The sequence below is a fragment of the Patiria miniata genome, unplaced genomic scaffold (assembly GCF_015706575.1).
Source record: "Patiria miniata isolate m_02_andy unplaced genomic scaffold, ASM1570657v1 HiC_scaffold_5, whole genome shotgun sequence".
In the NCBI taxonomy this organism is placed as follows: Eukaryota; Metazoa; Echinodermata; class Asteroidea; order Valvatida; family Asterinidae; genus Patiria; species Patiria miniata.
Genome location: NW_024037072.1, coordinates 2640034 through 2665948, shown reverse-complemented (window position 1 = coordinate 2665948; position 25915 = coordinate 2640034). Strand labels below are relative to the sequence as shown.

Sequence of the window (25915 nt, the reverse complement as noted above, 5' to 3'; positions counted from 1 at the left end):
CTCACCAGGATGTCTTTTTCAGCAGCTGTGGGTGAGCCAGTTCTTGACAGTGGGGGGAGGTCCCCTTCAGCGACTGAGGGTGGCCTGCTGTCAGGGGTCTCTTGTTGCCTGTTACATGGTACAAAAATAAACAGAGTACAGTATGAATAACCATGGTTTTCATTATTAAGCCATGTAGCGTCATTTGCATTTACCTAGAAAAGTACCTACTTAACTCAGTTGACGACAGAAACCTCTCTTTATCTATTTATTTATTTCGTGACCAAACTCATGGCTTTGACTCCAACTTCAGTGTGAAATTTTTCTTCAGGCCTCTGCCTTGGTAAAGTCCGGATCAATATGGGTGTATGTTCTGTTTCAGGAAAATCAAATCCTATGACAAAAGGCGTAAGTTCAAGTATTGCTGGGTTTTTTTTCTTCTAAATATTTCTGGAACAGAGATGAAGTCATTGCTGGAGAAGATGTAAAGATTTTGAGAAAAAAAAAAATGGAACCTCCCGATCCTGGTGTGCATTGTCTTGATACTCACATGATGATGTTCACCAATGCATTGCGGAAACTCTCTCTGTCCTTGCGCGGATGTGAGAAGCCCTTGGTTTTGCCGGCCCCGTTCACAGCACCATTGCTCTCTGGGTCCCATGACTTGCTCCGACCGGCCTTTCCTTTTTCTTGGGTTCTCCTGCAATAGGAAAGAAAAAGTATTCAATTCTTTAAAAATGGACTGTCGGTGCAATTCTCGAGTTTAACTATGATACCTTTATTTATTTCATTTTTTTTTAAGTTGCTATTTTTGTAGCAATGCAAAACTTATTCGCATTCGAGTAAGAAACTCAACAAACGCATCGGCCCAGGGTTTATTATTGAATAATTTTGAGGCGTTCTGGCAAAAAGAGATGGAATTGACCTTTCGCCATTTGCGAGTTAGCCACATCCCTTAGACAACCCTATGGAGTTTTTGTATGCTACGTTTTGTTTGTCTCAGATTTTGCACGTCCGTGTCTATTTGTATATCATGAAATTGGACAATATTTCACAAGCTGCGTTGACGCGATTCTAACACGATTCTACCAATAGGCCAATTGGGCACAGGCCACAGTAAAAAAAAATGCCAAAAATCCAAAATTAGATATGTCTACTAATGTTCACATATTTCATGTATTTTAAAGAAATAGTGTAGAAATCATGGAATAAAAGTGTTTTTAAGGAAATACAAATGGCATCTTTCATATGAAATTCATGACTACAAAAGTAGAAACTTTAAAGGCCTTTTTCTCAGCATTTTACTTTTTGACAAGTCGATAAATGCAATCTTTAAGCAGCCATAACTTGTCAACTGAATGTCTGATTGAAGTACAACAAACAGTATTGTATTTAACAGCATGTATACTATTTTTGGATTCCATCGCGTTGATCAGGAATAGTTAGATACCTCTTTGAAATCAAAAATAGTGCAGCGACGTAGCTTTCGATGTCATCGCGACATCTTCATTCAGAGTAGTGACTTAACCCACCCAGTATTGCATTTGTAAGGAGAATTTTATTCCCTTTCCCAATACCTGCAAACCCTCATTTCAACCTCTGCCCAGTTCTGTCTCGTTGTGCCAGAACAACTCACAAAGTTACCTCCAAACTGTTTGATGCCCAACAGTTTTCAGTTCCCGCAAGGTAGGCTGGTTCCTGCCCAAATCAGAATTGATAATGTTTGGACCGGGAAGGGAACCAGTCTACTGGCACGACAAATCTGATTGTGTGCAAAAGCAACCCAGATACCATTCCCTTCCTTGTCTTGAAACATTTTTTTTTTGGCAAAGTTTTCAGACACAAATACTTTCTATTGCCATCTTACGTGTTGTAAGCTGGGCTGCCACACTGAGTTCCTCTACTTGGTCTTCTGGTGGTTTTCCCGACAATACAAAGGATGGTGGGTTGGCCTGCCATACGGGTTTACTGCGCTTCTGAATATCAAAATTAGGAAGAAACAAATCAAGACATTTTATTTTATGCTAAAATAAAGTTGAACAATTGTGCAACCTATAAACAAATAATGCTTTCAATACCACACTTTGAGATGCTATAAAAAAAAAATCAAACAGCAAGATAAATATGAAAGATAACAAGGGTGAATTGTTAATTCTCAAATTGTAGTTTTTGTTTTTGCATTAGTTTTGAAGGATTCACAAGAACAATTGATTGGGTCTGCCAAGCTTGGTGGTACCCAGATACTTTAAATATTCTTCACTGATGAGCTCCACTACTAGTACTATTACAAGTTGTGTTGACACTATAAATCACTGGGGCTGTTAATGCCCAACTATAGCATGGTCCCAACTATGGTTGGACCATCCCAAATATAGCTGGGGAAGCCCTAACTATAGTTAAGGTCATCCGAACTATACTTGGCAGTCTGTAGTTGGGAAAACCCTGTAGTCGGGGTGTAACAAGGCCGTTAACCATGAGGCAATTTACAGACAATTTGTTTCAGACAATCTCCAAGAAGACAAAAACAGGTAAATTTTATTTCCATGCCATACCCTCTGGAATTTCGGGAAACTATCGGGACACTACACTTGATTCCGGGGTTCATTTGCCTCAAAAGATTACATCTTGTGACATAGTAATCACCTTATCAATTGGAGCTGATCCATTTTGTGCTATTATTTGAATACTTACTGCTGGTAATGTAGGGAGAAATGATGCCGGTGCTGCAGGATTCTTTCCTTTGTTTTTGAACGAGGCCACATACTGCAAAAACAAATGTATGGCATATCAAAACATCGCTTGCATTGTCCACAGTGTAGTGTCATGCAATTCAGAAGGAAAATAGTTTTTTTTTTAATTGAAATGACGGGTTAAATTGGATTTTCTCTCTGATTCATTACTTTGAAGGATTTTATTAAAAAAGGGAAGTAAATTCCAAGAACCATTCATTCGGTTGACAGCTGACGCAGATGCGCGCACTGGTCGACTTCTTTTTAAAATAGTAGGGGGCCTAGGCCAAACAGCGTAAATTCTTCTACTTTGAGGTAGGCCTACTAAAAAGATCATTTGCAAATCCACCACCAGTAACTTTCTGAAAGCCAGCATGACATTATGGAATGTACCGGTACTAATGGAATGTGCTAATCATTATGGAATGGCAGTCGACCGTCTGGTTCCCTGATATGTCTAGAGTCATAGTGTTCAATATCACGATCTTTGGCTGCTGGAACCAGACTATCAACAGAATGTTCTCAGCTTTATTTCCATTTTAAATAAAATCCTCCACAGCCACTGATTACAAAGAAGAAAATAAATCCACTTAAATAAAAAGAACAATTTAATTAAAAACTTAAGAAAACTAGTATGGGTCTAGGCCCCACTATTATAAGAAAAACAAAAAAAAAGTGGGTAGCGTGGGTTTCGATCCCAGAACCCTTGGCCTTGCAGCTTAAACTTGTTGTTATGTGCCGATCAAAATCCTCGCATGGGGCATAAAAAACGTGACCAAACCCAGACCTGTTGGGGTAGCGGGGGGAGGGGGGGGGGACCGATTTGATACTAGCCAGGAATCTAGCCCAAGTAACTGGGACCCAACTTATCGCCTTTTTAACTTGAACTGGTTTCTGTCCATAAAATCTACCCTACTAAGTACTGTTCCCTACTCCCAATATTATCGTTCGAAATGCACTTGTGTTTACAAACATGATCCAGTCTACTCATTATCATAATCGATGCATTGCGCGCACTCGATAACGGAATCGCACTCGGGATACGGGGACCATCGAATGAACGCTGGGCATGAAGACCACATCGCATCGTTCAAACATTGACGGGCAGTTATAAAATGTGATATAGATTTCACAATCATGACGATGGTGTTTTTGTAATGCCGCACGATAGCAGTTGAAAATTGCGTTACGGCTGCCGTAACGATAGAACACAATGTAGGAGTAGCCACTACGCATTGATTACCTGAACGTCGGCCATTTTGAATGCTTGACGTTATGAAAGTTGTCAATCTGTAGCCTACTGCTTCGTCTATTTCTGACGTTAATTTACATAATTCTAACGATCACTGATAATTATGCTACAATGCTCTTAATGTATCGTCTACATAAAGCAGACGATGGACGATTTAAGGCCGCATTATCTCTTCAAAATGAAATGAAACGAGCAAGAAGTTTACAAATTCCATCAAACTTTCAAAGTCCATTCGCTGTCGGCTTTTCGTGTTGCTACGTTACGTCGTCGAGCTGTCCGGCAGCCTCGAACATTTCGAATATTGAATACATAAAATATAAATCAAAGTGACTTCAAATATTAAACTTTATATAAGAGATAATTAAATATTAATTTTAAAATATTTAATTCAAAACTGTATGAAATTAAAAATAGACTGTTTGTTAAAAATTAAACAATCATTTTTGGCTGCCCAAGTCGAAAATTGGCAAAGGTCAGGCTGCATCCGAATCAGTTGTCTAGAGCTAGGTCTAGGTCTGCGCCCATTGAAAATACGCGGGGACGCGCTGACAATAGACGTAGCCGTAGCTCTGGAAGCCCGTTTCGGACACGGCCTCACAGAGGGTTAACGAATCAGTCTGGTTCTGATATCTTGGCACATTATTAAATACCCATTTCGTTATCATACGCAGGGTACCCTTCTCGACACACTAGGCATTCGTCTGCCCCGTTTTACAAATGTTTTACATGCTTTATTCGCGTTCGCAATCCTATTCTGTTCATTGCTCTATGGTTGCACGATATAGCCCTACAAAGTGAACGCCGAGTTAGCGGGTATATATTCACAAAGGACAGGCATTACTTGCTGATTTTAAGCCTTTGTTGTTCACGCTTTTCACGGCGCGGCACTTGCTTTAAATTGGGCAAGTTGGGGGGGGGGGGGGGGGGGGGGGGTCGGGGGAGGTGCTCGTACCATACTTTAAATAGGGGGCGCTGTTCAAAGCCGACGATTTTTAACACTATCGTCCATGATGATGTGTTATAGTGTACAAATACCCCCTTATCAAGCTGGTTCTGTATTTTGTATCAGGTATCAGAGCAGGGGGGGGGGGGAGTCGCATTATAAATATTTTTACTGAATTACTATCGCTATGAAAAAAATGGGTTTTTTTGACAGAGCTAGCTTGGGGGGAGTGCTCCCCCATTGTGTCCCCCCCCCCCCCCCCCCCCCTCTATATCTGCGCCTGGTTTGTTGTCCATGCAACTCTATTTACCCTATTTTATTTATTTCCCATTCAGCAACTCACAAATGTAACCTGGTAATTTGGCCTGCCCAGGGTCATGTTCGAGGGTTCAACATTATCCCTTCAGTTTGAAACTAAACAAACACCCTACCCCTTGCCACCATTTTAAAACTTGTGTCCTAAATTTGAAGGTCTTGGTCCCTAGGCCATGTAGGCAGGGATTTTTTTCCCCCATTCTACAGGGAGCTGAGCAGGGAAAAGCTGGAACATCCCAGATTGTACCAAGTCTAGACACAAACTGCCAATTTGTTTCTATTTTAATAGCTGGATTTAATTGCCATGTGAACACAGATATAGGTTCAGTTTCTAATCATGTTCATTACTGAAAGAGGCTTAAACAGCAATTATTGGTTAATGTTTAAAAGGGATACGTGCCTTAACGGTTTTGCCAATCACACAGTTTCAGGATATAACAAAATGCATGTACGTCATTTCATATTTCTGCATTTCATGAACCGACTGGCATAATTTTCTTTTGTAAAATCACAAGCTACAGATAGACCCAAAATTAGATTAACGGTCAAGACATTAGGAAGCGCATGGGATTTCTGCATGAAGTAGAGCGAAGTAAATGCCATTTTCTAATTTTCTAGATTTAAGTGGAAAAATACTTGATTCTTAAGTGATAATGTGAGCTTACTGTTGGCGACTGTGATACGTCATACATGTATGCTTCGATTATCCTGATTATCCTGATATCTTTAGATTCTTGTTTTCTTGCAGATTGCCAATGTGTGCACTGCACAATCATCAGTGGTGACAGGTATTTCTAAGGCAGTTGATTGGTCCCACACAATGAGTTTGCCTACTCTCAAGAAGATTGCAGCATATGGTGGGGTGTTGTCTGTTCTAGGAGCCGGGTATTTCTTCAAGAAAATTCAAGGTAAACAACAAGACAAGTATAGATGGTCCAAGATACACAGTTTTGTTCACTGGGTTCAGAATATATGGCTTTTCACTGGAAGTCTTTTCATGCATAAAAAGTCTCCCAGCCATGACCTGACCTCCTGACTGGTCCTGGCCTCATGAAATAACTAAGGATTTCTTAGTTGGACCAGAGAGGCTTACAGGGGGAGGGGGACCCCGTAGTTGTTCTTGGTTCTTTCGAGTGCACTGATGATCGTAGCACATGGACCTCAAGCCAGATGACCTACCCTTCAGATCAAACATGGTCTGTTATGCCTCTAGACAAATGCACTCTACCACTTTCTACAATACTGTGTGTCAGGCACATATACAGGGTGTTTAAAAAAAAAAGGAAACCCAACTTCAAAGAATGAGTATGGACAGACGATATGTTTACTGGCTATAAAACTGGTATCATCTGAAAGCGTAATCTCTATGCTTTTAGCATCATTGTCTTGAAAACTGGATTAAAAAATGCAGTTGGTTCACTTTCATAAAAAAAAAACACCACTGGGCACGGTGTGCCTATTACGGAAATGTCTGTGAAATGGCTTGAATGTTAATCCTCGGGAAAATGGCACATTGTTTTGAACGTGGCTTGGTCAAAACGAGAAATTCATGACAAATAATAAAATCCAGTTTTGAAACCAACCTGACTTGTTTTTTTGGTTTCATTTTATGCACTCGTGTCTTCTTGGATACTTATTCTCATGCACACCATGCCTATTGTATTTGACATGAAAGTGAACCAACTGCAGTTTTGCATCAAAATCTCATGACAGTGGCGCTCAGTGATGCATGACCCTGGAAATGTAAACATGGTATCATTGAAAAGCATAAAGATTACGCTTTCAGATGATACCAGTTGTATAGCCAGTAAACATTTAGTCTGTCCGTACTACTGGTTCTTCAAAGTTGGGTTTCCTTTTTATTGAAACGCCCTGTACAAGCAATGCATGGTGTGGTCTCTCATCCAGGTATTTTCCAAGGTCGCCAATTCCAAGCTTGTATGCCACTTGCTCCTCCACCAATTGAGCTAATGTGTTATGTTGGTTTTTAGATGGACTTGCTGCTGGTTCCTACTACTCACAATCCATGACAATCCTCAGAGAACATCCAGGAGCATCAGAGGTTCTGGGCCACCCCATCCGAAGCAAGTTTCTCAATCTCGGAGACTCTTTCAATGTTGTCAACGCAGCTGAAGCCAAGGTATGTTCAGTTTCTGAATTTTGTTTCCACTGCATTTTACAGTTGGGAAAGTTGACACGGCCTGACTTCTGATGGAGTTTTTTTAATGAAAAATTCAAACCAAAAACCATTACATGTAATTTGGTTATTGTTTGATTAAATTATCATCCCCAAGTCAAATTCGTTGACCAATTGGTAAGAGGGAGGTAGTCTGTTCAAGCCCTGATTGTGAAGTTTTTGTCATAGTTTGCACTAAGACAACTCTGCTTATTACATTATTCAACTGAAGGAAATAATAGTGACAGTTTCATGGCTTGTTGGTAAATCTTGTTTGCGCTCACACTTGATTCTTGTTTCCAGAAGGAATGTTACTACCGGTACATGAAATTGAATGGGAGCATTCTCAATTACTTCAGACACACTGCCTATTGACAATCTAGATCCTGCAGTAATGCAACAATTCATAGTGGTTTAATTGTCACATGAGTGTAATATGTTTTCTTAATTCAGCTTGCCATACCTGTGAAAGGAAGTAAGCGAAGAGGAACACTGTACACGTGGTCTGACAGACAAGGGCAGGGGTAAGATTATTAATCGACTTGTGTACAGATTTGTTGTAAAGAAAATTGACTGTAGTCAGATTCAACCTGTGAGGGCTCTCTCTAAGTGAGCTCACCAGCAATCGTGGACTAGGGACAAAAGGGTTAGGGCACAAACAATGGGTCCACATTGACCGATAGTCCACGATTGAAATTCGTGTTCAAAACCAATGAGAGCTGTTGCTAAAAAGTTAATGTACAAACAAAGGAATGAGGGTTGGGGACAATTAGAGGGTCCACGATTGCCGGTGTTTGCAAAGACCTGTGCAGTGCATGCGTGTTCCACTTCCACAATTCAGACTTCTTTCTTTCTGTTGCTCACTCTTTGAAAAATGTGTTACTATATAGTTGGAGGATCAGACGTTCATATGTGCAGACCCACACTACATTTGTGTACAAACATCACATATATGTTAATTTTATGCGACTCCGCACGCTAGCCAATCGGAGCTGCCTTTAGAAGTTGTGACTTTACTTGGAGCAGAAATTTGGCCAAAGCTGTTGATTGGTCAATATAGCTGCCATGTTTTTGTCATATAACATTGGGTTGTCGAAGACACAATAGAAGGCGCCCGCTGAATGGTCCGAATCTGGAGGTCAAGATGCATATTTTGCAAGCATAACACAGACGCTTGCCATCTATTCCAAAGACTATACTTTAACAGCTGTTTGGTGTTTGCTTGTTGAATGAAATAGGTGGGAAGTCAAGAAGTTGCAGCTTCAGTTGAGAGACACAAAGAGGAAGGTGACTATCTATGCGATCGGGGCAAAGTCAGAAGAAGGTGATATGGACAATCAGGATGCTGCAGAGGTAGTGGATGACTGAATCCTGGCAAGGAAAGGGTACCCATGTGATGGTGAGACCAAATTATTTTTTTAAGGGGGGGGGGGGAGAAGTCTGCAACGAGGTTCTTATTTGGCTCCTTATAAAGTCAATGGCATGTTATTCGGAAGTCAATCAAATGTCAACAGGGATTAATGAAGGTTGTTTTAGTAACTTCATGAAGCAAAGTTGGAATGAAGTCAATCACCCTGTCATCTTACGAGTCAGTCACAAGTCTGATCACAAGTCAGATCACAAGTAGGATCACAAGTCATCACAAATCGTCACCGACACCACGAAGTGACCTTAACGCCCGTGAAGTGAAAAATGTGTGTTTCGAGATACAAGCGATTTAAGTTGGCGATGTTTTGAAACGGTGATCTGAACATCGTTTTAGCCTCAAAATTCATATTTTTTTTACATTGTCTGAACATGCTGAAAGCTGGGATCTTGAATGTCACGTTAATGTATGATTTTTATTGAAAACAAATAATATTAATGAGTTATCAAACTAATTAACCATAAGGTCACTTCGTGAAAACTCAAAATTCAGATTACGCTGTGTTCGAGTTTTCACGAAGTGACGCTAACCATGTGTATAAATGGGTAAGTGCTACTTCGTGATAACGCCAGAAGTGAGTCGTGTGTATCACATGACATTTGTGTCACTTCATGAAAACGCAAAACCTGTTTTTGACGCGTAGTGTGCAGGCACTTTACACGCGAAAGAATGGTATTACACTTCGTGAAAACGCATTTTCCGGTTTTGACCCATTAAGTTGCGAACGTTCATTAATGTTAATTAATGTTTCGACAAAACTAATTAACTATGTGTTTAGTAACTTCTTGAGGTGATAGATTATGTGTAATTAATCACAAATCAGGAAAAAAAAAATCGAAATCGTAAAATATCGATTTTTCGATGTTAGTGTCACTTCGTGGTGACGGTGACGAAATGACAGGGGATCATGAACAATGAGAAAGGAATATCTTTGTCACAGTTGATTTGAATAGACCGTGACGTGACTTGAGACTCGATGACTTGGGATGACGTGTGGTGGACTTGTGATGGACTTGCGATGACTTGATGAAGAGTGCCGGACCTATGTAGAAGCTGTGTTGGACACAGAGATTTTGTGAGTGTAAGAGTGCATCGATAACAATGTTTTGTATTTTTAAATCCGAGGGTGAAGTTGACATGTTATGCACAGGCTCCAATATAATTTCCTCAAGCTTTCGCAGATTTTTCTCTCAAACATTCAAAGTACCATATTTCACTACTGCTGACGAATCCTCAAATGAAGTTGTTAAATTCAGGCAGTTTTGCCTGCCTGAAACCATGGGCACAGACCGCATACTTATTCATCCTGCTGAATGACAGGTAGCACAATCTTCATAGTAGCATCATAGCTTGTCATATGGCAAAGGCATTTGTTAAGGTGATAGTAAATTGTACCCAATTTTAGAGGCTCGCTGTCTGTAAAACTTGAGCAGTTTACAGCAGTTTTGATTTTTACCATGTCAAGTCATTGGTCCAAATTCCAATACTGGAAAAATGTTAATAATAATAAGAACTGGTAGTTGTAAAGCGCTTTTGCCAAAGGATACTAATTATTGTCCCTGTTTATCATCATTCTTCTGGAGCAGCTTGAGGTGCGGCACAATCTGGTCTCTAGAGAGGCAATTGTGGTAAAGTGTCTTGCCCAAGAACACAAGCACCATGTTCCCTGTCAGGGTTCAAACCCACCTACTGCGGCACATGAGTCTAACACTGTAACCATCGGACCACAGTGCTCCACCAAATGTTTTAAGCAGCAGTCCTTTTTATTTGCAAATCTGGAAATGATTGAAAGGGGGAAAAAAGTGAATCTCAAGAGATAGATTCAGGACATCATCTTTTATTGAGATATTCGTACACTCTTAGTAAAACACTTCACACATAAACTCACAACTGTGCTCAACCAACCACCTTAATACCTTTAATATTATACAAGAGTTTACATCCACACATGCAATGTGCAATAATCAATGTCAACCCTGGGGCCATGTTGAATTCTCAATGCGCCTCTGCAGACTACGTTGTCTGGCATTCATACCAGTTGATACATAGCACATGTACATGTGAATGGTTATTACGTGGCAAGAATATATCCGCCTATGAAAGAGCGACGACACTCTGCGCGTGAGTCAAGAGAAAAACTAATGATGTTCCATTTTTTAAGTAAAATAAATTGGAACAATACATTTTATAGTATACAAATACCGACTCCTGTGAGTGGTATATAGTAAGACTATCCTCCCGATGTGACTATCCTCCCGATGTGATCCATGGAGCATTCTATTTTCCTCAGTCAATATTTGTTTTATAACACCTCACCTACATATTCTGCCATTTTTTTTTTTGCTAAAAATTAAACCAAAACCCAATACAAATGAACTTCTATTTAATTTGAAATTTATTGAAAAAAATACCTATTTATTTTTTAATGTGAACAAAATTGCAGAAAGTTTTGCTAAATTGTAAAATACGTGCGAGTATCAATAAAAAGATCATATTTAGTGAGGTAAATCTAAAAAAAGAAATAAAATGGCTCTTCACTGTGAAACAAAACAGGGCATTTTTTCCTTTGAACATGTACATTGCTTTGCAAACCTCTCCCCATTGTGCTGCACATACACTGTACAGTACATTTACAAAAAAATCTCGAGTTCAGGTCAGAAATGTGAATGTGCACATTCATGCTCATGTATCTACATAAACATGTACTATTCGGTATGCGTGTACTTTTACCACACGTTCTCTTTCAGTGTTAGCCCCGGGGCTGAATCCTGCATCTCCCAAATATACTGCATACAAATCTAACCCTAACATTATTAAAGTGAGATCTTTCCCAAAAATACATAGCTTTGTACACAATACCTTGCATAATATACATGGATTATATATTATCACACATGCATTTTAGTATTTCCATAATATGTACAGTGTGACAGTGTCACAACTCTCCTCTGTATCAAATATGATTTACTTTACACCCCTTTTCGCTCTTTTCACGCTCCGCCATGGGCGAGCAGAGCCTCGATCTGGCAACTTTACACAATAAGAATAGCCGGTTCAGTGATCTGAACCCCGACACGGGAATCACTGAACCGGCTATATTCATTGTGTAAAGTTGCCAGATCGAGGCTCTGCATGCCCATGGCGGAAGTGTGAAAAGAGCGAATTGAAACTTTGCAGACAAAGTTCAATTTTTATAAATTTTACTAGCTACCTGTACTATTCAGAAGCAATAATAAATCATGAGGTTTTACATATTTCAATTGTAAAGCCCAAAACATTAATCAGAGATATGATTTAAGTGGTTTTTTTTTTCCTGAAAGAAACATTAAATCGCACAATTTATACACTGAAAGTAGACACGGCAATAATGTGAAAATACCGTCTTGATAAAAACAATGTAAAATATGTTGTATTTGCTTGGAATCAAGTCTTAAATATCAGTATTCTTTTGTCCCTTATGAATTCATTCCTCCGTGCTATTTTCGAGTCTCACACCCCCTCCCCCCCAAAAATAGTTTGTTTTTAAATTGTTATATTTCTAGCAATATGAAAGTTATTCCATTTTGAATGAAACATCGAGCACAAAAAATGTGCCAATGTTTCGTTATGAAAACAATTACGTTACAAATTTCAAAGAGTTCACGGCCCGACAGTAATTGCAAAAGCAACCAAAAGAAAAGCACATTTTCAAAACTAAAAAAGAGCTTTTTCTTTTAAAGAAAACATTCAAATTGAAACATAATTCCGATATTTATTTTCCGAAAGTAACATGAACTCTAACTCCCTAGCATGATTTACCAGGAACCACACCCATCCGGGCAAATTCCAACACCATATGGGAAACCCCACACACATATTTCTGACTTTGGTTCTGGAGGTGTGCCAACCCAATGTAAAAGACTGTCAGTTTAGGGGTACTGTATCCATCCTGACATATTCCAACAAAACATGCTGGGTTGAGTTCTGTTAGGGTTAAAGGAAATATACAACCTTTGCAAAAATCAAAAAAGAAAACTACCAAGTTATTATTAAACACCTTACTAGACTGTGAATACTTGTAGTAGTCTCAACCATCCTGAGAAGTGGAATTTTCGATTTCCAACAATGGTCGTCCAACCATCGTTGGAAAAAAACTGACTTTTTACAAATACTGCCCCTATTTTACCGAATTTAGTTAGTTCACATTTGTTTGCAATCAGTTACACATCTGCGAACGGGTGCAAGCCAGCTAGTCTGATTCGTTAACCTGACAATTCCTTGACGTCTACAAATTGCCCTGTTTTGTCCGAAGTATAGGATCAGGGAACCAGGCTACAAGAACAGCATTTTTTTTAAAAAAATTCCCCAGCATCTATGAGCACAAAAGTTTAGAAAGGTTGGTATACACTATTTGGTATAAAACACTAACCCCCAAATCATCCATTTCTGAGAATTAAAGCAAAAGCAAATGTTGTATATTCCCTTTAAAGCAATGCTAAAGAACGTTAAGCACACAAAGTGTTTTTCCTTTTAAATTAAACAGTCAAACTGAAAAGTTGTTGGGAGAAAACAATTGAGTATGCTAAAGAGCATGGGTACAGCAACTTTGAAAGGACTGCACACCATTGTTATTAACTAGTGTAGCTTGGTTCATTTTGTACAATCTACATTAGAACAATTTAATTCTTAGACCAAACTTTAAACTGAAATGGTACACTCTACTGTGTGATAACATTTGTTATCGACTTTTATTTTTAAAATTGAAGCTTTTTTCTTTTCGAAGTTACTGAATGATTACACCGTAAATTATGCTGGGGTTCGTTTAAATCAGTTAGGACAATGAAGGAAGATGTGTAATAATAATGACATAATATGAAATATTTAACACTCTACAGTTATAGAAAATTGTAACACTGAACAAATAGATATGAGACAATTTAAATGAAAATGTAGCGTGCACCCTTAAAATTGTGAAGGCGTCTGTTCATTAAACCATTCCCTTATTAATGCTTTGGTGGTTATGAAAATTAACTCGGTGATGCATCTTCGTCAATTCAGACTAGTCGTGCCGTCCAATTCCTTGGGGAATCAAGTGAAGGAAGCATTATTACTAAATGGAAAAAGGAGTACTAGAATGTAATATGTACATTTACATGTGCAAGTTTTGAATTGAAATATATTCTAGCAGCATGTTGTTGCTGTTGTTGAAGTGATACATAAGATATACAGATGTTTATTTCATATCTATGTGAAATAAACAACATGAAATTTTAATCTGTTTTTCATAAGGAGCAATTTTACAGTCAACAATTCTGTGTAAAGTATTCACTTTTCAGGCTGTGATGCGATGAGCCAAGGTTTCTTGGTAAGAAGAGCCTAGAAATCAAAGTTAATTGAGGAGAGATTTGGTACGGAAATATTTCACTATCACAGTTTCCATGCATACAATGTACAGCCTACCTAAAAGTGCCCTACATTGTTTAGAGTATTAAAATATACGGTAGGGAAAGATCCTCAACTGACGATTTTGTTTTAAAGCATACATGCAAGCCACATGAATGGAATTCTATTATATGGTGGTGTTACAGTACATGTATGTACATGTACAAAGTACATGTACATGTAATTGCATACCATTTGTTCAAATACACGTAGCTTGTACTGGTACTGGTGGACAGATAATTTACCAAAACAAGAGACTCTACAAAATACATATGTTTAGCATTTTAAACACCAGTCATGCCAGTTAAAGTTTGGTTGAAAAAAAAAAAACCTCTTAAATTTTAACTGGCACCAGCACGCATGTTTTAATTACCGGATTACAAAGAGGTCGTTATGCAAAACATGCACATTAAACATGCGCATAGTTGAAATTAATGATCTGTATCATCCTGTTTACATATACATGTTCTAAATTTTAAAAATTGTAATATAAATGAAGCGCTTCAATGTAAAGAACATGTACATTAAACCTGTACATGTATCTAAACTGTACATAAACATTTGCTTATTAGTTCTTAAGATTTTCATACCCAGATTTCCGCTTCCAAGTCATTTTTTGGTTATCAAAAATCTAGTTATGCATTATCACAAGTGCGCATTGTTGTACACAGTGTTGTAGTGTTTCCAAGTCCCCGAATATCATGAAATGAAATGTTGAACAGGAAGCAAGCCACAGCACACTGTTTGTGCTGACTGATTGAATGTGTAAGAACGCGAGGGTCTGGACCAGTGTTGTAGGACTCAAGTCCAGGACTTGGACTCCAGACAGTCTCAAGTCACTATTTCCGTGACTCAGACTCGACTTGAGTCACATTGGTAAAAGACTCGGACTCAGACTCGGACTTGACCATCATGACCTGGACTTGACGCAAATGACTCGTGACTCGGGTATTTTTTAACCAAAAAAATTCCTTTAAAAAATATAATTGCGATGTTTATTTTCCAAAAGTAACGTTAAGCAATGCTGAAGAATGTTGAGCAGACGAACCGTACCTCACCAATCTCCAGGTGCATCACTTACATGTACATGATGTATATCACTTGCATGTGTCCACGTCCATGCACATCCATTTCGTACAAATTGTGACTCGGAATTGGACTTGAACCAAATGACTCAAGACTCAGACTTTATCCAAATGACTCAAAACTCGGACTCTACCAAAGTGACTTGAGACTCTGACTCGAACTCGACTCAAGTGAATCGACTACAACTCTGGTCTGGAAACACAATTGACATAGATACTCACGTAATAATGCTAGAAATGTACAATGTAGGTATGTAAAATGTATTATAATGTGTAAAAAAGGACTCACTTACTCTAGTTTTTATATTGGTAAATCGAATGACTGATGTGTTAGGCCTACTGCTTGCAAAAGTTCTTGGCCAGCAAACTGTGAAGTTTACAATGTTGGATGTAGGGTCTGACATTGAAATAAAGCTATATGTTACTCCTAAAATGTAAACCCAAAAACAATTTAGGTGAAGTTAGCAAACTGAAGTAGAATTTAAAACTACGTAGCCTTCTGAAGTTCATCATGCTATTATTTACACATAGATGTCTGCTAACTTACATATCTTTACATTCTTACACTGAGTGCACTGTGAGTCCCTGTCATTGTTGACAGAGCCACTTTTGGCTGCTGCAGTGTGATTGGTCGGTCGGGTCCACATGATTCACCCGGTAGTCGTGCAGCTCCACGGCTTTTCCCAGGCTCTCGTTGCTCCGGGCGATCTCAGAAGACCGCTCACTCTCGGAGTGGCCGCTGTGGGTGCGCAGGCTGTAGCCGCGCGAGAAACGACGCGGTGCCCGCCACTTGGAGACGTTGCTTTTCTTCTTGGACGGCAAGTGAGGGTTGTCAATGCGTAACGACTTGGTCTTGTAGACCTCAAGTTGTGTGTAAAGTCGTTTCAGCTCCTCCTGCAAAGACCAAGTACAGTGTACCTCTGTGAACTCTTGAGGCAAGAACATGGATGACTTTTTTTAAAGGCACCTGCATCTCTGATGGTTATTTTATGATATGAATTTTAATCTTTAACTCTCCTAAACTATTCAGAATCCAGTTGGTCTTGGGAGTTTTTGCCCATCTAGGCAGCCACTTTTGACTTCATTGGCTTGGTGAATTGTGTATTGGAATGTGACTTTGGTTATCTGCACTGTGGTAGATAATGGAGGACTCATGAAGATTTCAAGCAAAATGCCTGAAGAGGGACTGAGGGTAAACATGGTAAAGGCGCTTTGGTTAAATTATCTATAAATGTTACTTAAATTCTCTAAATCATTTACAAATGCCAACTTGTGATGTTCAGTTAAACATTAGTATTTCCTCACATTGTGTGAACCCTTAGTTGTAGTGGTTTTTCCAAAGATAACTCTTTATATATTTTATTATTGTAACGGAGACCCCCTTATGGAGGCCACGCCCACCAGTGAATTGACACAAACTCAAAATAAATCAAACACGACACAAGAAATTTTGGTCATTTTGAGAGGATTAAAACAAGAAAAGATCCTCAATGGCTTAGCACTGTGAGCCTCAATTTCAGTGCTAATTTGAATTCGTCTATAGGGCGACCTCATGTAAAGAGCAAACAAGGAATGCATTCAATTCACTGAACATATTGCAACCAAGTTTGTGGGAAATGAACAAGTCTAAGACTTGACAATAATTATTAAGTTGAACTAGGAAATTGACTGGAGTGAGATTACAACCTGGGACCGCCAGATCACTGTACAGGCACGTTACCAATTGAGCTATATTTAGCCCTAGGTTGGCAGTTTTTCCCAATTGTCAATATTTGTGTTCAAGGGCACTAAACAGAAGCCAAAAACTGGTGCAAATCTTAATACTTGAGTCAACCTACCCTTACCCTGACATCTTCTGGATTGAAGTTGTGGTCATTGTTGACATTGGAGGAGCTGGAGTTGGGCCGGCGGAAGGAGTTGTGCCACTTGCCATCGTACACCACTCGTGAGTTGACACGTTCCCGAAACGACTCGTCGTGCAGTAGCTTGTGTATGACTTTGAGCTGGGATTTAGCAAAATGAAACAATGTGGGAAGATCATATGGGCTCCACATAACTGCTACTTGTTGTAGAATCATACAACTTTTATCCCAAGGCACATGAACAACTTTGGTCCATGTAGATGTCTATTCTGATAATGCTCAACGTACATTCTGTGTCAAGTTTCTAAATCTCAAATCACATGATACATGTTTGTTTCATGCATGCTTATTAAGGTAAATGACTTTACTTGGCTGCAGAAGAAAAATTTGCTGCCCTTGCCGTTTTACTGTCCGGGGCTGTTTGCACTGGACTTCTCATCTCGGGTAAATTGACCTGGTCAGCGGTTACTTTTCCTGGGCAAAAGTTGGCCGGTAAAAGTACAAGTAACCACTGGACTCGGGGGGGGGGGGGGGGGGGGAAGCAATCGAGAGGAAAATTTCTGGGCTGTTTGCACTGGACTCGAAATGGCAAAAGTAACAATTGTCTCTCGAGTTTTTCAAAACAAGGTCAATGCTGATACAGCTTATGCCGAAGCGTCACATACCTTTGGAATAAAGATAAGTGCTAGCATCACAGTAGTTGTGAGTTGTGATCGAAGGAAGTACATCAGATATATCCAATCGGGAGCTACCTTGCCCCATATGAAGTGTCTGTGAATGATAAACATTAATTTGAACTCGGGCGAAAGAATGTAAAGTTACCTTTAACAAAATGAATTTCAATAACTTTTAAAACCAAACTTATAAGCAGACAAGAATATGCAACAAATGTTGGTGAAGTATTTTTAACACAGTACATAGAGCAAATAATGCATGCATGTTTTTCCTTTAAAGGCCAAGACAAAAGTTACAGCAATGTTCACCTTTTCGCCTAAAGTAAAGTTTCTAGGTGCCAAGAAGCACACTTTCCATTGGCTCACAGCCAGGCTTTACCAAGTATTTTAGAACAGAAACATTGATTGGCTGGTTAATCCTTTAATCCTTGTCAGCCATTGGTTTAAAAATCTGGTATCTGATTGGCTAATTGTATAGGCACTGGATCCTTCGTATGTCTCAAAATTGTTTATGGGATTTAATGAGTGAAATAAAATTTACATAAGAAAAGCGTCGCTAGAGCTCAGAGCTGGCTGCTGTGACATAGTGAAATTGTTCTCTCAGTATAAAAATAAGGGGATAACCAGTTGCACAATGCGCTTTTCATGATAATTTGCTAGATAGCAGTAAACCATACAGGCATAAGAACATAAAATAAAAATTGAATTTCTTAAAAGATAAAACTTTTTTCACCAACTACATGTAGAGTAGCCTTGAGGTTTGAATGACATGGTCATGCAAGATGAAACTGTTAAGGAAACATTTTTCAAGCTACTGCTGGCAGGAAGTAACAGACAAATTGACCCCAAAAATGTATTGCATTGCAGGTGTGTTTAATTTTGGCTTCTATATGCGTAGATCACAACAGTCAAGTCACAGAGATACGTTAGTCATTTCTGGTCAACAATAAACGCATCTCTCTTGTTTTTATTTGGTAAAAATTTAAAACAAAATAACTTTCGGACTCTTTGATTTCCTTTCTCAATGTAGTGCATACCATTTACTGCCAGGTATTGAATAATAGTGATTTGTTTTACTTGATTTTGTCCGCTCTTTCTGTCTTTTTATATTATTGTGTGTTTAACATAAGAGTAGAAATATTGTACCAACCTAGAAATGTAAAGAAAAGTGGAGAAGATTGTCTCGTTATAAATGGCTACGCTGATGTAACGTGTCTCATGAAATTCACTTGGGGCAGCACGGACCGAGTAGCACAGGTAGATGCCGAACAGCAAAAACAGGAACTCAACTGGAAATGGAAGAAATGATTCAATCATTAGAATGCGCCCAATTGGAGGAAAAGTTCAGATAAGAAATATTAACTCTTTGGTCCTTACACAGGTAAATTTAGTTTACCACTGAGGTAATATTAATTGATATACACGTAGAGAAAAATGGAATGGAGCCCGTTCCAACTAAATGATTCCCCTACTCTCCTCTGAGTGAAAAAAAATAAATACATGTATTCTGAATCGCCACAATTGACAATTTTCAATTGGCAGCTTGGGGAAAATTCTGCAGATACACCATGTGAAGGGACTATAATAGAAGAGAAGTGTAGTTCTGAGAAGATCCAGAGGTATACACTGTTTTTAAAGTTCAGAGACACTTCGCAGGGTGTCTCAACAAACTTTCCAAGATGTTATCCCGAATTTGCAAATCCTGAAGTCATTTTCACTCAATGCCAATGTACCAAGGGGTACCAAGGAGTAAATATAAGCTTGGTGCACAACATCAGCTCAATAGCATAACCAGCGTTTGGGTCCATGGGGGAAGTGCGGGGGACAAAATGGGTATTTAGTACTAGTGGTTGAGAGGTGGAGGAGCTTGCATTTCCTTTTAAAAAAAAAAGGGGGGGGAAGTTTCCCCAGGAGTGGGATGCACACTTGCTAAGACTTACTTATTTCAATAACGTAATCCCACCACTCCATCATACACATGCTGAACTTCATGCCAGTGTCGGTGAAGCCGATGGTCACAATGTCCACCTTGCAGTTCCTCATGCTCTGCACGGAGAATGCAGTCCAGGCTGCCAGGTAGCCGGTCAGCACGATGACTATAAGCACCAGCCACTTCAAGACGTCCCGGTCACGCACCAGGACACGTGTGGCTGATCGAGTCTGGAAGATGGCAAGTTTTCTGAAGAAGACAAGACGTGGGGAAGAGAAACATTGATCAGAAATACATCTATTGGTTTAACAACAAACCCCTGTTTCAGTTTTTTCATCTGTTCTCATTGATATGTTTGTGTCAGACTGCTGCAGTGGTTCCTTCTGCACCTTCCACCTCTGTGGTCTGGATTCCTGCCTTGGCCCACATGGGCATGAATGGGTGTTCAGTCTCTGATTACGTGGATTTTCCCTTGAACATCATTCTGGGGTTTTCTCCCACCTCTAAACCTGTAATTTCTTCACAGTGCTTTCTCTCTACATGTTTCTTCATGCTTGCAAGCTGCATTGCCTGTGACACTTTTGAGGAATCCATGGTTTCATTATTATTAATACTAATAGTCAATTCCAAGGCAATTTTTACTATTCATTTTGATAATTGCATGGCACTTTTTGGTATTTGTATTTTGTCTTAAATGATGATCACCGCCTATTTCACAGCCTATTTCACAGCAAATTTTGAGAAAACGAAATCAGTTCCATGACAAACTACTTACACAGGCAATAAACATCAAGTACAATTTTGGCTGACACATTTTTATTATGCCATTTTCGAAGCGAACAGTTTTGTTTTATGTTGTTATTCAAGCAGCTCCGTGCCTGATGGATTAACCTTTCTTGTGTGGTTATGGAGCCACAAAAAAAAGTACACCAATCAGCAGGGTGACCCCACAAAATGCAACCCTGAAACATTTAGTTTTTTTTTCTCAAAAACTTGATCTGTGAATTTTTATGTTTTGGATATCAGATGAAAGTTAGGAGTTTTTTCTTTCAAATACTGAAAAAAAACCCCATGAAAACAGCACATTGGGTTGCTGAGAAAATGCCAATTATGTATCAACTCATTTTTGGTCACTTCAAATGGCATTACCACAGTTAAGGGATTTACACTGTACCTATTTGTGCATGAAATGCATGTAGCACATTGTGTTGTAATCCTTACAAACTACACGGCACATAATATGACTAGTACAAATGAATTTGATGGAAATACCTTTTATTTTTCACCTGAACATGCATCTTATCCTTTTTAGTCCTATTTTAAACCTTTTCGGCATGATAAGTATGTCAGAACAATAAAGAAATTGCACAAATGAAAGACAACTGCACAGTGGGCTTACAGTAACATGCTTCACTGTTTGAAGCACCATTGGGAAAGATGAGAAATCACTTCTTTTGCATAATGGCATTTTCTCAGCAACCCAATGTGCTGTTTCATGATTTTTTGGTATTTGAAAGGAAAACACCCCCAGTTTTATCTGATATCCACAACACAAAAATTCACCGATTACGTTTTTGAAAAAAGGCAAATGTTTCAGGGTTGCGGGTTTTTTTTGGGTCACCCTGAACAGTGATTCAATCAATCAATCAATCAATCAATCAATCAAAAGAAATTTATAATTCATATAATCTGTGATTTCTTCAATCGGAGATCACCCTCTGTAAAATGTGAACGACAGCACCGTCCCCAATTGATGCAGTAAATCCCACTCCTGTCCAACACAACCTCTAAAATGTCGGAGGGTAAATTGGATGTGCATACATCTTGAATCGATTTGGTTGGTCTTACAATGTAGGACATCAAAATGTCACAAGAGACTAGTGTTACTTGATGCACAGGGAATGCATTTACCATGTTTACGGCAATTCTCCTTCTTTCTCCAAGGGTTGTGGTATTTTATATATCGATTGATATTGTTGGACGTATTATCGTACATGCATTAGGCCCTAATATCTAAGAATTTCACAAATTACAAATACAAAAGGGTACTACTTTATGTTAATGTAATATGAATGTAATGTGAATTTATTTTTTAGCATTCAGGTCTTTGTATTAGCATGCAGATTTGTGAAACTTGTGAAAAAAAATCTATGAAAACCATCACATTATTTGTGTCATTTGATATGGTTGCAGAATTAGAACCAATGCTGGTAGGATTTGCCACTTGAATTTACATTGTGGTTTAAGTTAGCAACCCTTAGATATGCATTCGCCGTGCTATTTTCGAGCTTCGTTTCACCTAAAAAAATTGTTTTTTTCAATTGCTATTTTCCTGGCAATGTAAACGTTATTCACTTTTGAATGAGCCATTGAACAGGAGAACATTCCACCGACAGTTAGTTATTGAATAATTTCTTCACAAAATTTGAATTATTGGATGCCAGACAATAAATCGGCTCTTGCAGGGCGGGTTCATTGGTGCACAAAATGAAATTCCTTTTTCAGAGGCTTGCAGACGCCCAAAATCTTAGAAAAGTACCTTTTTTTCCCTATATAACAAAACATACAAATTGAACATTCGTTACGGGAGAAAAAAAAATCAATTTTGAAGAGCATAGGCATCCGTCTTTAATAATGAGTGTGTACATCAGTATCTTCAGTTGTAGGCCTACAAAATGTACACACAGGCATACTTGGCATTTCATTTGCCTCAATTTGGGAAGCCTGTTGACATTAGTAAGTGCTTGAGTGCTGCCCTGGATTCCGTGCACAAAATACCAACAGAGAAATATTATCAGTTGAGTCACTTTAAAGTAAAGTCACATTCGGTCTTCAACATCAGGTCAATAAAAGAATCTGTCAGTACTCTAAGAGTGAAAAAAAATATGGTGCTCGTGCACATAGTCACAAATATTTGGGGTAGTTGAATGTCATTTGTGGTAATTGAATGAACGTATGTGCAATTGAGTACTTGGTTGACCATGAATCTGTCATGGGCATCATATTTTAAAGGCCAATGGCTTGTACATGTAGCACTAATAGAGCGATGCATTGTATGTAGTGTTCTGCAGGGCAAGAGAGAGGTACCCCACATTTTTTGACGTGGAGTTGAAAACTAATATATCACAAAATACGCTTAAAGTCACACCCTGCGCAAAAACAGTGTCATACTTTTTTGAAAATTGTATTTTAAGGTTTCAAGTAAAGAACCTTATTTTCTCAGAATTTTCTCTTCACGCTATACCTCCTAATTCCATTATGCCACTGCATCCCCCCCCCCCAAGCTTTGCACATTTTGTCACCGTAAGAGAAATAAAACCACAGAAATAACGCTGTTGCAAGAAATTCACCAGACATTTCTTAACCAGCCATCATACAAGTCATGAAAATAGTTCACGGTCATGCCGTCACACAAGAACATTTTCACCATCGAGAACTCTTTCACCACAGTAACAGTAAACATATCAATATGAAATGTATTTAGTCATGTTTTGTTAATATTTATCACAGTTAATTAGTGGATATGAATTTATTGTATAATCTGTTGTCTTTGCCAAAATTAGATTCCTTTACACAAGATCTGGATGTTGTCCAGACATAAAATTCCCACTGAAAATTATAGGTATATCGTACATGTGGGGTTACACAACCATAAGAACAAGTTTAATTGCTGGATAAAATACAAGGAAATATTTCAACACACGTATTCACTTGTTATTGATTTACAGACAGCAATATTGCATTGAAATTGAAGTTGCATGCAGCATTAGGCCATTTGTTCATACTACCCATGCTCGCTCGCTTAATTAATGAATTCCTGTTCGTTCAACGCGCGACTATAAAGGAATCTCACTATGGGAAATCGTGCAGGAGTGAAAGTGATTTCCTAGCGTAATAAATCATGTCCATGTTGTGCACATGGGCCTACAGCCCCAGGCAGTTTGTGAAATCAAAAAGCTAATTTAATTGTGTCCTTGGAAGAGAAGGATCACTCATTTGGAAGTGTAATTGACAGCCACATTGAGGATGTCCATGGCTTTTGGAACCATTGGAGTGTTGATGCACTTGGGCAGAAATTATTGAAAAGGATTTACAAAGAATACTATAATGAAGCTTGCAGCGTACATCGACATGTGCACACCTATTGTTTGTACAATATGTATACATGTAATTGCCGGCGATGTAGAGTGTACACGCACAATTCCCGTACATATAATTTTAATGTAAAGCTTTAATCCAGCTGAAGCTGACATATTCACTGTCCAGGACAAAATGATCAAGCCATCTGGTTTGATTTTCTTTTAATATACAGTTTATGATAAATGATAGAAACAAAATACCATTGCCGCATAAACAACATATTGATCGTATTTCTTGTCTTTGGTTTCTGTTTATTTTTTTTTCCGCCTATACAGTTGTCTATTTCCCCAGCAGCTGCTGGTGAGACTGTACTTTTTCAAACATGTCACTTACACATTTCCATGGCACGCAATGGACCCATTTTAACAACCGCGAAAACAAATATAATGAGACTTGCATCTTCGTTCTGGGAATAACACACTCCACAGGGCTCGCTCAATTAACAAAAGAGGAAACTTATTTATTGAATAGTGCTGAGTGATCAGTAGCAGAAGATGGCAAAAGGAGATGGTAAACCATCTTTATTAAATCTAAGGAGTTTCTTGTTCTGTGTATACTGTCTTGAAATACAATATGTAGCTTATCACTGAGGCAGATCATTAGAAACAAGTTGGGGCCTATAAAAAAGTATTACATCACTCAGGAGTTGTCTGATTAAATATCCAGAAAAAAGTTATGGGAAAATAATACCCACGATGGACCCATTGCATCGGGTTTGGTCTCAGAATTCAGAAGGGCAATTCCACGGTTACTCACGTTACATTTTTGATGTACTCCAGAGTTTCCTTGGGCTGTAATTACCTTACTGAAAAGGTTAAATAACTGTTATCCCCATGGTAGATAGAGTAGACCTAGACCTACCTAAGAACCAAAGATGACATCCAGAAAAATGTGTTATGTATGATAAACAAGACGCAAAAAATCGGTTACTCACATTACGAAAATGTAACGTGAGTAACCGTGGAATTGCCCAGAACAACATCCCAGAACGTCTGCAAGGAAGGTATTAGATTGGAAAGTATGCCGAGAACATCATCACAGGAGGGTTCCGAGAAAGTTGTTCAGAATTCTGCAACTCGCACTCTATACATAAACCTACTGTGGTTAAACTTGTTCGCACTTATCCTCGATAATGAGATTACCCCTCAAGGATATTGAACCAAGATGCACACGTCAATCAAGTGTATTACTTCCAAACTGCACGCACACTGCATTTTTAAACCGATCCTGACATCTTTCCGCTCAGTAATATTTTACAAACTAGACTTACAATGCATGATTGATTTTAGTTTTTGTGAGATGTACAGAAAGTGAAAGCAGAATGACTGATATTTGTAGGGATGAGAATGCGAGAGTATGCGACACTTATATTTTATTTGTAATGTTAGTATCCCATGAGAATTGTGTGTATTCGTGCCAGAGTGGGTCATTGTTTGGAATTCATTTTATGAAAGCAAAAAACACACATTTAGGGGCAAGGACGAAGTATGGAAATTAGATTTTTGTGTGTGTCCAAGTTGAAAAAAAAACCCTGCACGACAGATGAATTTCCATGGCAACTTCGGCATGATTGCTCAGTGTCGGATGTTTTAGTCTACTCATACACCCACGCACAGTGCTCTGAAATGAATAACTAGCCTATATAACATGAATTCAAAACTTAAATGTTTGTACAAAGTGGGAAAATGGGAAAAAAGAAGTTATACAATGCACCCCGGATTAACGTGCAGTTGTCAACAGTAATAGTTATCTAATTTGTGCAGTTTATCCAAATTAGTAAGGTGCTTACATTTTCCTGGGTCTTTTGTGCAAAGGCCATGACATTAGTTTTGTTTGTGTAAGCTGTATAAGTGCTTATTCAAGATGCATCGTTTTAAAGATGTTGGTTCTAACAGTTAGGTAACCTTTAACCAAAAGATGGAATTGCACTGTCAAACACTCAGAGGAATCTAAGTGGAGTTAATACCAACATTGCCCAGAGGA

At 38.7% G+C, this 25915-nt stretch overlaps 3 protein-coding genes across 9 annotated transcripts in view; 1 reads left to right on the top strand and 2 right to left on the bottom strand.

The window, feature by feature from the left end:
* Nucleotides 1-4230, bottom strand: part of LOC119740448 (dynein heavy chain 7, axonemal-like) — a 100328-nt gene extending 96098 nt beyond the window's left edge. For all 7 annotated transcript variants that reach the window (XM_038215764.1, XM_038215765.1, XM_038215767.1 and 4 more), the window contains exons 1-5: nt 3952-4230; nt 2671-2742; nt 1847-1955; nt 530-679; nt 6-108 (exon numbers count right to left, since the gene is read on the bottom strand). In XM_038215764.1, the coding sequence (XP_038071692.1) occupies nt 6-108; nt 530-679; nt 1847-1938 (345 nt within the window). In that variant the 5' untranslated portion in view covers nt 1939-1955; nt 2671-2742; nt 3952-4230. The remainder of the gene's footprint in view (nt 1-5; nt 109-529; nt 680-1846; nt 1956-2670; nt 2743-3951) is intronic.
* A 425-nt stretch (nt 4231-4655) lies between these two features.
* Nucleotides 4656-25915, top strand: part of LOC119741106 (cytochrome c oxidase assembly factor 1 homolog) — a 22019-nt gene continuing 759 nt past the window's right edge. The window contains exons 1-5 of the mRNA XM_038216778.1: nt 4656-4773; nt 5967-6126; nt 7210-7358; nt 7848-7918; nt 8633-8793. Of these exons, the coding sequence (XP_038072706.1) occupies nt 6039-6126; nt 7210-7358; nt 7848-7918; nt 8633-8762 (438 nt within the window). The 5' untranslated portion in view covers nt 4656-4773; nt 5967-6038 and the 3' untranslated portion in view covers nt 8763-8793. The remainder of the gene's footprint in view (nt 4774-5966; nt 6127-7209; nt 7359-7847; nt 7919-8632; nt 8794-25915) is intronic.
* LOC119740568 (probable G-protein coupled receptor 158) overlaps nt 15155-25915 on the bottom strand; it is a 24422-nt gene continuing 13661 nt past the window's right edge. Inside the window, exons 4-8 of the mRNA XM_038215913.1 lie at nt 19803-20041; nt 19013-19151; nt 17854-17959; nt 17171-17329; nt 15155-16220 (exon numbers count right to left, since the gene is read on the bottom strand). Coding sequence (XP_038071841.1) covers nt 15915-16220; nt 17171-17329; nt 17854-17959; nt 19013-19151; nt 19803-20041 — 949 coding nt within the window. The 3' untranslated portion in view covers nt 15155-15914. The remainder of the gene's footprint in view (nt 16221-17170; nt 17330-17853; nt 17960-19012; nt 19152-19802; nt 20042-25915) is intronic.